The sequence below is a fragment of the Vanacampus margaritifer genome, chromosome 7 (genome assembly GCF_051991255.1).
Source record: "Vanacampus margaritifer isolate UIUO_Vmar chromosome 7, RoL_Vmar_1.0, whole genome shotgun sequence".
Lineage (NCBI taxonomy): Eukaryota > Metazoa > Chordata > Actinopteri > Syngnathiformes > Syngnathidae > Vanacampus > Vanacampus margaritifer.
Window position 1 is genome coordinate 3045662 of NC_135438.1, and position 12721 is coordinate 3058382.

The window sequence follows — 12721 nt, forward strand, 5'->3', positions numbered from 1 at the left end:
GATGAATTCAATGCCACGTTTAAAAAATATATATACATGTTATTTAAAAATTCTATAACTTAATTGTGGCGTGGTATGCAACTGCTCACAGTAAGTCACACCTCACACCGGTTTGGGTGTCATGGTTTAAAGGAAAAGTCGTTGTGAAATTGAGTACATTCCCCTCGCGCTCAGGCGGTGTAAAATGAGGTCATGGAGATGAGAAAGATTTTTGCTGATGTTTAAAGAGCTACAGACGTGACGGGAGAAGAAAATTTTAATTGTGGACACAATATTGATATTACGTGTGCACTAATACTCATTTATTGGTTTGATGTAATTCCTATGAACGTCCATCAGTAAGTAAATGGAGCGCACTTTTGTTTAACTTTTTACTGTACAAAGAAGGTGCACTTGATTTACACACCCACCTGTCCAGGAATTCAATCAACTAATTAAAACTGAAATTAATGAAAAATCCAAACCAAATAAAACCTAACTATAGTAAACAACCCAAAACTATTCTGACACCCGCGTCTGCGCAGTATAGTGTGTACGTGTATTTGTGATCAATCATCGAGGATGAGGAAGTGAAAGGTCGCCGAGTGGTTGCCTCCTTTAAAGGTATGCAGAGCCCGATGCGCGTGATCATGTCTTTGATGACATCATCCAGCAGGAAACTCGGTGACTCACGCGCCGTTGTCTTGCCAAATGTATGAATGAATGAATGGAACGCTCGTGTGTCACCTTCAAATATGCAAATAAGCACAACACAGCGAGGGAGGGTCAAAAAGTTTCCCTCCATCGGTTTCTTGCAAAGCGCGAGTGTTTTAATGGACACTTCATTAGGTACACTTGAAAATAGAATAGTGGCACAATAACATTAAAACATTTGTCCATTTATTTATTTAAGCATGGGTCTGTCTGTTCACATAAACAAAGGATGTGTGTGTGTGTGTGTGTGTGTGTGTGTGTGTGTGTGTGCGTGTGTGTGTGTGTGTGTGTGTGTGTGTGTGTGTGTGTGTGTGTGTGTGTGTGCGTGTGTGTGTGTGTGTGTGTGTGTGTGTCGGCGATTGTGTCTCTGTGGAAATTCCCGTTCCCAAGATTAAAGGTAGGCGCACAAAATGTCTGCCAGCTTCAGAAGTGGTCGCAAACGCGGAATCACTGAAAAGTTCCCGCAGCAGTCAGGTGGGCGACTTGCAAGCTGCTTTTTTTCTTTCTTCCACTCACGTACAGTATGTAATTGGGCTCAAAGCCATTGATGTGTGAGGGGGGCGTTCAGTCATTTTTATCCCGCGAGTGTAAAAGTGTGTTGGGGCTTTTTTAGGGTCTTTTCTTTTAACCTTATGACACAGTCATGATAATAATAGTCATCACGTTGTCTGGAGTCACACTGCTGCTATGTGGAATGGTGGCTATGCTATGTTAGCTTTTTGACATTTTTTTTAAAGCTCTTTTCCACACATTCATTGTTGTAGCAATTTTTTTATGAAATTAGCCACAATTTGTAGACATTGCTAATTTAGGGGCCACTTAGCTTAGCAAAGTCTCTCGTTTTATGAAAGCGGGAGGTTGTTGCCTAACATAACCATGATTTATGTGCAAAGGGGTAAGTAAGCTTAGCTTAGCTTTACAACTGTTCTATAAAAGTTTTTGTATCGTTTTCCAAGCGGTATGGGCTTTTAATAGACACTTTTTGTGTTTCACGATTAGCATGAAGCTACACCCAATTGCTAGCTTAGCTCCTGTTGAAGGAGGATTTCTCAGCTGTCATACACAAGTCGTGCTTTGTTTTGTGTGTGTGAGTTTGTGTACTGTGTCTCGTCCAAAGTTAATATAGTTTGGGGTATTTCGTTATAGTTTTTAAGTTTGTTTTGACTTTTTTTTTTTTTTTTAAGTCAAAATGAATATGTTTTGTTTGTTTTTAGAGCAAGTTTAGTAGTTTTTCATCAGTTTTTATTTTCCGACAATGCTTCATTTTGGTTTTGTTTGTTTTAATGGTGGCGTGTTTGTCAAATGCAAGTTGTTTTTTTAAAGGTTGCCAAGTATTGTGTAGTAATAACAAGTGACTGTTTGACCTTCCTCCTTCTGACATACAGCAATAGGGCAGATGCCACGGACTTCCGGGTTTTAAACATCAGCGCCGTTTCCAACCACTGCTGGCCGTGTTTCAACACTCGCACCCCCACCCCTGCGCCCCCGAACCGCGCGCTCCCGCTCCCGCTCATCGGCGGGAGGGCGTCTCGGTTATCTGAAATGCTTCGGACACTGAGACAGACACTACATACTCGCAGCCTCGCACCCGTCGACGGGAGCGCGCAACCAAGGGGCACAAAGGCGGAGGAAGCGCAAGTACTGGGACGCGGCCCACTTGTCGCAAACCGGAAATGGAAACAAAGTTGATGGGTGAAAAATCGGAAGTCCCGCCTCCTCCGTGGCATATAGTCCATACCGAAATACACTTAAACCCTAAAAGCTCATGAAAATTGACAAAGATGAAACAAATGATATATTATCTAAAATGATAGTTTTAATTAATTTTATAAATGTAAGATGTAGTCAGTTTTTTCAAAGCATTTTCATTTTTTATTTCGTTTTTTTTTTTAAACGTTCTTTTATTTATGTTATTAGTTTTCGTTAACTCTAACAAGTTTGGGCTCGTGACTGTTTATGCATGTGTCTCTGTTTGAGTCTGAGTGCGTACGTCTGCATCCTACTTCCTGTTTGAGCAGGGGATGTCCGACTTCCTGCTCCGACTCCACCGAACCCGTGACAACTGATTCATGCACACCGTGTGTGTCAAAGTGATACTACACGCCGCGTTGTTGCCGCCGCTAGCTCGTTGAGCGCTCGTAACGCTATACTAGTCGTTTTACAGCTGGTGTGTTTGCGTTTGTGCGCGCGTGCGTGTGTGTCACATGACCCGTTCAGGCGGAGCCGGGCGAGGGGATTTCCCCACCACACTCATTTAAATGTGACCTGACACGCTATGAGTATGAGGTCACTGACTTTTTTGAAACTTAAGAGCTACATCTTTTATACTTCATGATATTCATCCATGTGAAGACACTGATGTTACTCTTCACCAAAACGACGTGATGATTCAAGAGGTAAATATTATCAATATGCAACACTTATTTATATAAAGCCCTGCAAGCATATACATTTCTACAACATTCCTAGGAAATCACAATGTCCCATTACTCACAAGGTATTTATAAATTTTTTTTTCAGAACAAGCCCGCACAAACAAACAAAAAAGGTCAAATAATGGAACCTTGCTCCCGTAATTTAATGGATCGGTTTCATTCCTTTTGAAAGAATATTTATTGCAAAGAAAAAGCTTATTAAAGTTTGGCAACATTTTCGTAGTGGTAGGTAGTTCACAATGAAAATGTCAGACAGATTTTCAATCATGAAATATTTTATTATAAAAATAGAGGATCAGCTAAAATGGGGGTGGGGGTGGGAAAGCACCATATCTTCCAAAATCTTTTTTTTTTTTGTTGCCAACATTACAAATCAAATAAATACATTTGTCTACTTTATATAGTACAGTATAAGAATATATTATGGCTTCTGTGTATGAAAATAAATTATGAATAGATTTCTAGCACCAAATAAGATTTTGTGATTCATGAACAGGAGGAAGCTTATACAGTTTGCATCAAAGTACGCAAATAAAGTCTTAGGCCACCATTACATTGATTGTTTTGGCGATCGTGGCCATTGTTTGACATTACAATTGAAAGGTGACATTTTGGAACAAAAATCTTAACATTGAATGGGTTTCTTATTAAAAAGATATTTCTGAAAGTTTACTAATATTCATTCAAACAAAAGTCGAAAGCTTTTGAGATTTTACGTAAAAATTGTAATGAAACCCCCCCCAGCATATTGTTATATATTTTCCCGAAAACGGTAAAAAAAAAAAAGACTCCAGCAACTATGCTGTTAGGCTAACAATATGTATTAGTCAATGGAATAGTTACGTGAATAATGGCGGATAGATTCCCTGCCGAAAAATGTGCCTATTCCGACCCACGTGGTGGCCTACGACTTTAGCGCGTGACCTGAGCTCAGATCGTAAAATGATTCTCGCTGATAAGGTGCAACATAAAAGTCATTTTGTTCATGTTGAGGTATTCCATGTAGTGCGCAAATTGTTCCGGTCGTGCTCACAAGGTGGCGCACTCCTCGCAATGGTTGAGGTACCGGGCGGCGTCGTCCTCACTGAAGGTGGCCAAGCAGCGCGGGCACTGCAGATCCGACGGGACCTCCGTGAGGGCGGCATCCGGCGGTAACGCCGCCGGCGGGGGTGGCGCCGCGGAGGGAGCCGACTGACGTTGCATGTTGGTCCGGGCCCCCGTACGGTCCCCGGCGTCCCGGTGGTGGCGCCGTGAGGACGTGGATGACGACACCCGATGGCCGATGTGCACGTGACACACGGGGACGTCCCTGGTTTCTCGGCTGGCTCCCTGCCAAAGACGTTTCGGAGCCGTTAGCATGTAGCCAACACGATTGGATATTTCTGATAAACGACTGAATAGTGTCAAAAAAAAGTTGTGGAAATATAAATACATGTATAACGATACATAATGGTAGGTACAGTATATTCCGAAAAGTCCCCCACAAAAAAAAAAAAAAAAAAGTTTGGGACCCTGAAAATTATGAGCAAAAACAAATTCTGCATTTTTTCCAAAAATTCCAGTTTCCATGAATGACATAAAATATGTAATTGCACTAGAATTTTCTGAACATTAAAAAAAAAAAAATAATTAAAACATGTTTTTTTTAAAAAAAGAAAAGAAGAAGTTTGATTATCATGCCATTAACGTGTAGAAAACAATAAAAAAAATTAACCTGAGTAATGTCGAAAAAAATTATAAAGTTTTTTTTTTTTTACTACATTCAAAATTGTTGGATTTTTTTTTCTCCCGCAAAAATTTCCAAAAGCTCACTTTCTCTACGTGTTTTTTTTTTTTTTTAAAGGAATGAACGTTACAACTTAAAATCATTGTGAACATTTTTTTTTCATTTCAGAAAAGTCCAATTTCAATGACAGAATAAGATTGTAGAATTGTTAGCTGCTAGTTGTTCACCTGTTTGTGTAGCTGCTGCTTCAAGTGACAAATTTGCTCCTTGAGGTCTTGAATGCGTCCCTGCGCTCGCTCCCGGTCAGCCCGCTCCGACTTAAAATCCTCCGTGTAGATGAGTACCTAAAGAATCAATCAAAATGTAGGAAGAGAACGTTAAAATGATGACAAATGTTAAATCTGCAACTGTCAAAATTATTTCTTCATTTTTAAAAGACAAAAAAAAGTTAAAAACTAGAAACTTGCAAAAAAAAAAAATTAATGTAGATTCAGGTTCAGAGTTCAAATCAGTTTTTTTAAAAATTCCAAACTTTTTTTTTTTTGCTGTTTAAGCTAGCACCAGATTTTCCGTGACCTAAAATGCTTTTGCGATTAACAAAACACTTAATAGAAAGAAAACAAAAGTTGTATTTCCGTAAGCGTGGCGTTTCGAACGTTAGCAATGCCCACGTTGAAGCTAAGCTAGCACCGACCTGCTGCTCCAGCATCTGGACGCGTTCTCGGTTTTTCCTGCTGGCTTCCTGGGCTTCTCCTCGCATCCTGGCACACTCGCTCAGTTTGTCCTCCAGCAAGCCGTTGAGTCGGGAAATCTCTTTGTGAAGCAAGGCGGCGCTAGCCGAGCCTAGCGAAGGAACGAGCGGCGTGACCGCAGAGTTTTTGAGGCGCTGGCACAATCCTCGGATGTATTCCTCCCGGCTGGAGTCGTACTTTTGCCACTGCGAGTTCAGACCTTGGACCTGCGACCACATGATGGTTGGAAGGCCTTTCACAATAAAGTTTTGGTGAATGATTTTTTTTTCTTACGTAGGCAACACGTTGCTTCAGCTGCTGGTTCTCCTCCTCAAGTTGCCGGATTTGCGAGTTTGTACATCTGTCGGGGGGCTGTTGGCAAATAAGGGATGGGATTAGCATTAAAAATCAAATTTTGTGTTTTTTTGCAATGTGAAAAATATGCTAGCGGAATTGCATTCAGAATTTTTTTTCTTTGTTTGTTAGCATTGTGTAAAATAGCTAGCTGGATGGCGTTAACATCCATATCCAAGAAGTTATGCTTTTGCTAACTTTGTGAAAAAATGCTAGCTGGACTGCAGTAAAAAAAATTTTTTTTTTTTTTAAAAATCATGGTTTCAGTTACAACTGCGGATTTGCATTAAAATACAAACTCCAGAATGGTTTCTGTTTGCATTTTTTTTAAAAATGCCGTTGGAATTATATTTGTGCTCGTTATCACTGGGAAAATTGCAAATGGCTTCCATATTAGTTTGTTTATTACGTTTGCTTTTTTTTTTTAAACCCACTTCTGATCTATATGAAACATTGCAGAGCTATTAAACGTGGGAAACGATTTTATCACGTCAAATAAATTGCTAACAGTTTAGAAAATCTGTTGTTTTTTTAAAAAAAAAAATTGTTAGAAATGTGGAAAATTGCTTGCTAGATTGTTTTTGTTTGTTTTTAGCATTTTAAGAAATTACTAGCTTGTGTTCAAATCTGAATGCAGAATGTTTTTCCCTGACGAGTTAGCATTGTGGAAAAAAATCTCTTGTTTGATATTGTGATACGATATAATGCAAGTCTCACAATTTATCGAGATGTCGTTAGTTAATAAAATCTCCATATTTGATATTATCATTATTGTTCACATAAAATGTCTTATTGTTCTGCAAGTCTCACTAGGGCAGCAACTAACATTTTTTTTTTTTTAAACAATCGATTAATCTGTAGATTATTTTGTGGATTAATCAATTAATCTAACAAAAAAAAATATTTCCGTCACTAATTGCTTCTTTCTTGTAGTTATTGTTGGCAAACTATGGGAGACGCCCACCTGCGTAGCGGCTTGCTCGCCCACCTGGGCCCCGCCCGCCTTGCTCTTCTCCAGCTTGACCATCAGCTGCCGGCACACCTGGACGGTGGCGCCCAGCTGGCCCCGCAGCTGCTCGGCCTCCTCGGCCAGCGACGTGCACAGTACGGCCCTGGTGGCCTCGGCCGAGCGCAGCCTCCGGAGCTCCAGGTCCTTGTCGGGATCCCCGTTCGATTCCCCGTGGCTCTTTGCGCCGCACTTGACGCTCTCCAGTTGCGCATCCTTCTGACGCAGCTGCTCGCTCAGCCTCTGGATCTCCTGGTAAGAGCACTTGTGATCAAAATGTACCCACTAAAGTTTGTTTAAAGTTAAAAAAAAAAAAAAGATTGATTGCGTTCAAATCCAAATTCAGGATTTTGGAGGCTTTTGATAACATTGTGAAAAATTGCTTTAAAATCCACAGACATGAATTTGATCCGCTATTTTTTTTTAACATTGTGAAACATTCAATTTACTTAATTTTTTGGGGGGGCTTTTTGGTATTGTGAAAAATATGATAAAATTCATCCACATCCAGGGTTTTACTTTTTTGCATTTGTGAGCATCATGGGAAAATTGCTATCGAATAGCGTTTTAATCAAAACTAAACATTTTTTCCCTGCATCTTTTAACGTAGTGAAAGATTTTGTTTAATTCCACACAGCCATGTTATTTTTAGGCATTAGAGAAATTTGTGAAAATTTACATTAGAGTCCAAGTATAAGATTTTCACCTCTATTTTTAGCACTGAACCATTCAACTGTATTCAAAGCTGTTACATTTTAGTTAGAATTAAGAAAGATTGCTAGCCAAATCCAGGATTTTTATTTTTGCCTTTTGGAAAACATTTTTTTTTTTTTTAAATTATAGCAAGATTGCATTGAAATATGAATCTAGGATGTTTTCTTTAACATTGTGACCTGCAATAAAAAATAAAAAAAAACTTCCAAGGGTTTTGTTAGCATTGTGACCTGCAATAAAAAATAAAAAAAAACTTCCAAGGGTTTTGTTAGCATTGTGAAATATTGAAATTAAATCCACACCCGATTAACCGACCTAAAAATGTTGTTTTTTTTAGCTTTTGTTAACATTGTAAAAAAATTGCAGGCTAGTTTGTATTAAAAGGTTTATATTAAAATCACTACCAAGTTTTTTTTCTAAACCCCTCATATTTCTTAAATTTAAAAAAAAGTCTTGCAAGTGTCAAATTGCAATTTGTCTTCTCTAAAAAGTAATAATAAAAAAAAATCTAATACCTAATGAAGCGTGACTGTCTCAAAATAGATTTTTTGTTCACCAATGTTACTTTTTTAATAACATTACAAATTTGATTTAACCGTGTAGTGAAAAATAACTATTTTGAAAGTTATTCTGTTTCTCATGTAATGACAATCTCTCTGAAACAAAACATTTGATCTAAATAAACTTTTTTTTGGTTTCCTTTATTCATATTTGATTCCCCCAAAAAGTATAAACTCATGATATTTTCCCCCTTGAACAATTGAACCATTTTCCCTTTAACATTGATCAGAAAGTTGTGCCTACTTATCGATCAATGAAAATATTATTTTGACAACCCTGACCCCCCAAAATATATTCCAGTGACCCATTTTGTGTCGCCAACCCCCAGTTTGAGAACCCCTGCTCATGCTAACAATATCCAGAACTGAAATAAACAGCCTCGACGAACAAACGAACAATATGTACCTCTTCTTGTCTGACCACTTTCAAATCCGTCTCGTTGCTCTTCTGCTTGAGTTTGTAGATTTCTTTGCACAAACTCTCCAGCAGTGACTTGGACGGCCCGACCACCACCGACTGGTGGTCGCCCACCCCCACGCATAGCCTCTCGTGGCCGGCCAGCCTCAGCTTGAGCTCGGCTATAATGTTGTCCTTCACCGCCAGCTGCTTGGCCAGGAGTTCCATCTCCTGCCGGCTCTCGTGGTACAGCGTGTTGAGCGTGCTGTAGCTCCGCTTCTTGTCCGCGTCGGTTGCCTCCATTGTCGCGGCGGTTTTCGTGGCTTGACTCCGTTTTTAGTAATCCACCATTTGACGGTTCCCGAGCCGCGTTTCCTTCGCGAATGTAGCCGAGGAGGGCGCACGGTTGTTAGGGCGGTGTGGCTTCACGCCGTCGATGATAATATAACCGAGCGGGGGATTTCCTGGGGAACTTCCCTTGGAATTTTGGAGATTCGTCAAAGTGAGCCCTGTGTGCCCTAGCAGACTCACCGTCCCCGAACGACATTATGAAACAAATTGCCCCACCTTAAAAAAAATAAATAAATCCTAATAAACATTTACTCCAAAAATCTGAATTAATGGCGAGAAATGTATACTAGCTAGCTGGCTGGCTACTGAAGTACCGGTGGTGCGTTCGTTAACCGCAGGAAAAACAACAATTTCAACTCTTAATTAGCCTTCGGCGGATTTAAAACGAGACAAATAAGTGTAAATGTTTATAAAACTACTCATATATCTGCGCTGACGTTCACTCGTGGGTGTTTGGCAACAATTTGAGCCGGAACATTGGATGGCGCCGTGTGACAACGGGGTTTACAAGGTTTCCACATGCACACGTAAACGCCACATTATTACGAATTCCCCAACAGTTTCGACAAAGACAAAGTGCACGACACAACCTGTTTTTGTGTTGTCATTGAATGCAACATGACCAAATTATGGGACATAAATACACGTCAACTACTCAAGCGTGGTCAACAGACGGTGCATTCACGAGCTGCAGGAAATTCGAAAATTTTGATTAGCGTCAAACAAACGAAAAATGAGGAAAGGGTGTCTTTAAAAGTACCGAAACATCTACCATAACGTTCCTTGCAGATTTTTGGTAGCAATTTTGGCCGGAACGTCGGGAAACGTAAATTCAGCGTCATAGTAAATTCCCCGGTTCATACCAGGACAATGCGTTTTTGTGTTACTATATCAGTGAATGGACCATTATACAATAAAAATAAGAAATGTAGACAATAAAATTAATAAATAAAGGGGCCTGAAATCAAATGTTCATTTTTTACACACCGCCCCCTTCTCTCTATATTGAAAAAGCGAATTTAACTTCTGATCATTTGGCAATTTAAAAAACGTAATTAAAAAAACAAATGTCTTTGGGCAAAAAACAAGAAAAACATGAACTTATTCATGCATTTTACACAATTCCATGACCTCATCTTGCTTGTTCGGCTGTGCAGAGCGGTTAACAATGCGACCTGTGACCGCATGCAATCAGGTTTGATTCCCTCACTTACTGCCCTTCAAATTCAGTAAATATGATACACAGCTCCATCTTTTGGACATATTAGGTATTGCTCCAGTTTACTGCCCCTCATAACATGAGCGTTCCAGTATGATCGCGTTCTTATTCTTGTTTGTTTGATGACAGTATGACACAAACGCAATTGTATGTTTTTTTCCCAGCTTTACGCAAAAAACTACTTAAATGATATTCAGTTGAAATTAATGTATCAAAAACAAGTTAAACAGTGAACCTATTCAGTTGAAATGAATGTATCGAAAATAAGAAACAGTGAACCTCAATATTTAAAACATAAATTATTTAATACAAATGTGCATTATTTTTCTTAAAAATTTAAGCCACTGTACTATTATGCAGTTAAAACATTTAATTCAATACCTTTTTTAATCATGTATCACAAAGGGAGTACCTACCACACCTTGATTTTTAAAATTAAAATTATGTTTTATATATTTAAAAAAGTATATCTATTTTATATTATTCTTTATTTTAAAATAATTGACCAATCTCTATATTTTTAAGTTTTCTTTTTATTCCTTAACTCCATTTAAATATATCTATATATTCCTTTGTATATCATTTAGATTATTTTTCATTCAAATTTAACATTTAACATATTTGTATATGGTGACATATATAATGTGCACAATATTTAATTTTTTTTTTTTATTGTATTGCTATTTAGGATGTTACTTCTTGCTTCATAAGCTACTATTTAGCCTACACATGCAAATAAGCCCTGTCATTTGAAAACAAAAACAAAAATATTTTTTATGCATATACATTTATTTTTAATTACACTTATAAGCAAAAAGCACACCAATATGTTAGTTGTATTTTGGTGTGCTATGTTTCGAATTTACATTGGAAAAGCCAAATCAGCAGTTTTGGCAGCAGATTGCTAACACTGCACATCGATAAGCCGCATAGCCAATTAGCCTTAGCGGAGCAATTAGCAGCCGCTATTAGCATATTGGCGTCGATAGCGAAAGGATGGGCTGATGTTATCAAAATGGAAAGTGGTACAGTGGCAATGTTTTGTCACCTGTCGTTACATCTTATATCCTGCAAAAATCACTCGTGGCCTTTAAGGTTTTCTCTGCTGGCTCCAACACTACCAGAAGCACTGTAAACAATCAAATCAAATAATGTATTTTTCAGCCTAAATATAAAACAGTTCTTTAAGTATAGGAAACTTAAAAAAAAAATTCCTAGCATGTATCTTGACTGTCCAATCAGATTTAGCCTTCGACTTATGTGTTGCCATGTAAATGTAATCTGCTCATGGCCTTCACATCCCAACTGCTGGCGTTACACACCCACACTTTTTTTTTTCAGGTTCACCACTCTGCAACTTTGAGAATGGTTATAGTATTTTTCTGTCCTCTGATTGATTGAGCTAAATATGCTAACCAAAAAAAATCAGACCTGATTAAAAAATATATATTTATTTTTTTTACTGGAAGATTGCTGGCTGGTTTGTTTTAAACCAGATTTTTTTTTTAAAATATATATGGGCAAATGAGTGCAAGAAAAGCCTCTCGTAAAAGCTTCTTTAGTTTCACTAAGGGGGAAATTGAAGTCATATATGTGCTGGGAAAATGTGTCAACACTTTGTTCCCCTCCCACTTCCCGCATTCTTTACCGTAACCCTGCTGTGCACCTGCACCATCTTGTCATTCCAGCGCACATCCTTCAGGCTTTCATTCTTCTTCTCCTTTGACGAGGTCAAATTGTTGCATCACAAAAAAAAACACACACACACACAACAAGAGGTGTGGAGGGGGAAAAAAAAGAGGAAATAAGAAGCGAGGCGAGTGAAAGAATGCTCAAGTTGTCATGTAAACGGAGGATTTCCTTTCTGGATCTTGGATTTCCTTCTCTTGTGAAAACCACATTTTAACCAAAACGACCCTGAAATGTTGGCTTCAAACCAAAATGACGGTCTTGTTCTCTTTTCAAGGATGTCTTAGGAAGCTGAAACTTTTTCGGGGGGGGGGGGGGGGGGGGCTCTCATGATAGATATTAAATTTCATGTTGCTGAAACCGACTTCGGGGCTGGAAAAAAAAAACATCTAGGGGGCGCTACTGAGCCAGTTTTTCGGGGGCTTCCACCTACAGTATTATGAAATGTACATTTTGTAGCAGGATGCAGATGTCTGTAAAATTTAGTGAGTTTTTGCGAGTGTGGGAAAGCCCTCAAAATGTCCATTAACTGTATTTGGCTTACGAAGCAACTTTAGAAGGGCCTTCGCAACCTTAGTGCCATATCTGCAAACCACAGCACTTACTGTATTCTACACTCTCCAGTGTGTGTGTGTGTGTGTGTGTGTGTGTGTGTTGCCTAAATGCTGGTGAGGTACTTTCACAGAGTTCCAGGGACGCACGGATCGATGTCGGCTTTAAATAGGGACACAAATACCCGCAGAGAGCATTAATCTCAATAGCTTGGATGCTGTCGAAGAGGAGGACATTTTGCTGATCTGGACAGTTTGAGTGGTTTTATCTATAATTAAGTTGTTTCCAAAGCCA

The 12721-nt window shown here is 38.9% G+C and overlaps 2 protein-coding genes across 2 annotated transcripts in view; one reads left to right on the top strand and one right to left on the bottom strand.

Annotated features, from left to right (window-relative positions):
- Positions 1-1046: 1046 nt before the first annotated feature.
- LOC144055594 (dorsal-ventral patterning tolloid-like protein 1) overlaps positions 1047-12721 on the top strand; it is a 49434-nt gene continuing 37759 nt past the window's right edge. Inside the window, exons 1-2 of the mRNA XM_077571709.1 lie at positions 1047-1167; positions 6873-7200. The gene's annotated coding sequence lies outside the window, so the exon portion shown is untranslated. The remainder of the gene's footprint in view (positions 1168-6872; positions 7201-12721) is intronic.
- Positions 3434-10278, bottom strand: tnip2 (TNFAIP3 interacting protein 2). The gene is made up of 6 exons (XM_077571712.1): positions 8626-10278; positions 6904-7197; positions 5880-5957; positions 5549-5812; positions 5082-5198; positions 3434-4457 (listed from the first exon to the last, which is right to left on the bottom strand). Exons 1-6 carry the CDS (start codon positions 8917-8919, stop codon positions 4158-4160), a joined length of 1347 nt encoding a protein of 448 aa, XP_077427838.1. The 5' UTR covers positions 8920-10278; the 3' UTR covers positions 3434-4157.

What these genes read in the sequence shown, in the direction of transcription:
- tnip2 (XM_077571712.1), bottom strand. Translation starts at nt 8,919, where the DNA reads ATGGAGGCAACCGACGCGGACAAGAAGCGGAGCTACAGCACGCTCAAC. An exon ending in TGAAGCAACGTGTTGCCTAC is followed by an intron (nt 5,813 to 5,879) that starts GTAAGAAAAAAA and finishes ATGTGGTCGCAG; the next exon opens with GTCCAAGGTCTGAACTCGCA. An exon ending in AGCAGCAGCTACACAAACAG is followed by an intron (nt 4,458 to 5,081) that starts GTGAACAACTAG and finishes CGTCTTTGGCAG; the next exon opens with GGAGCCAGCCGAGAAACCAG.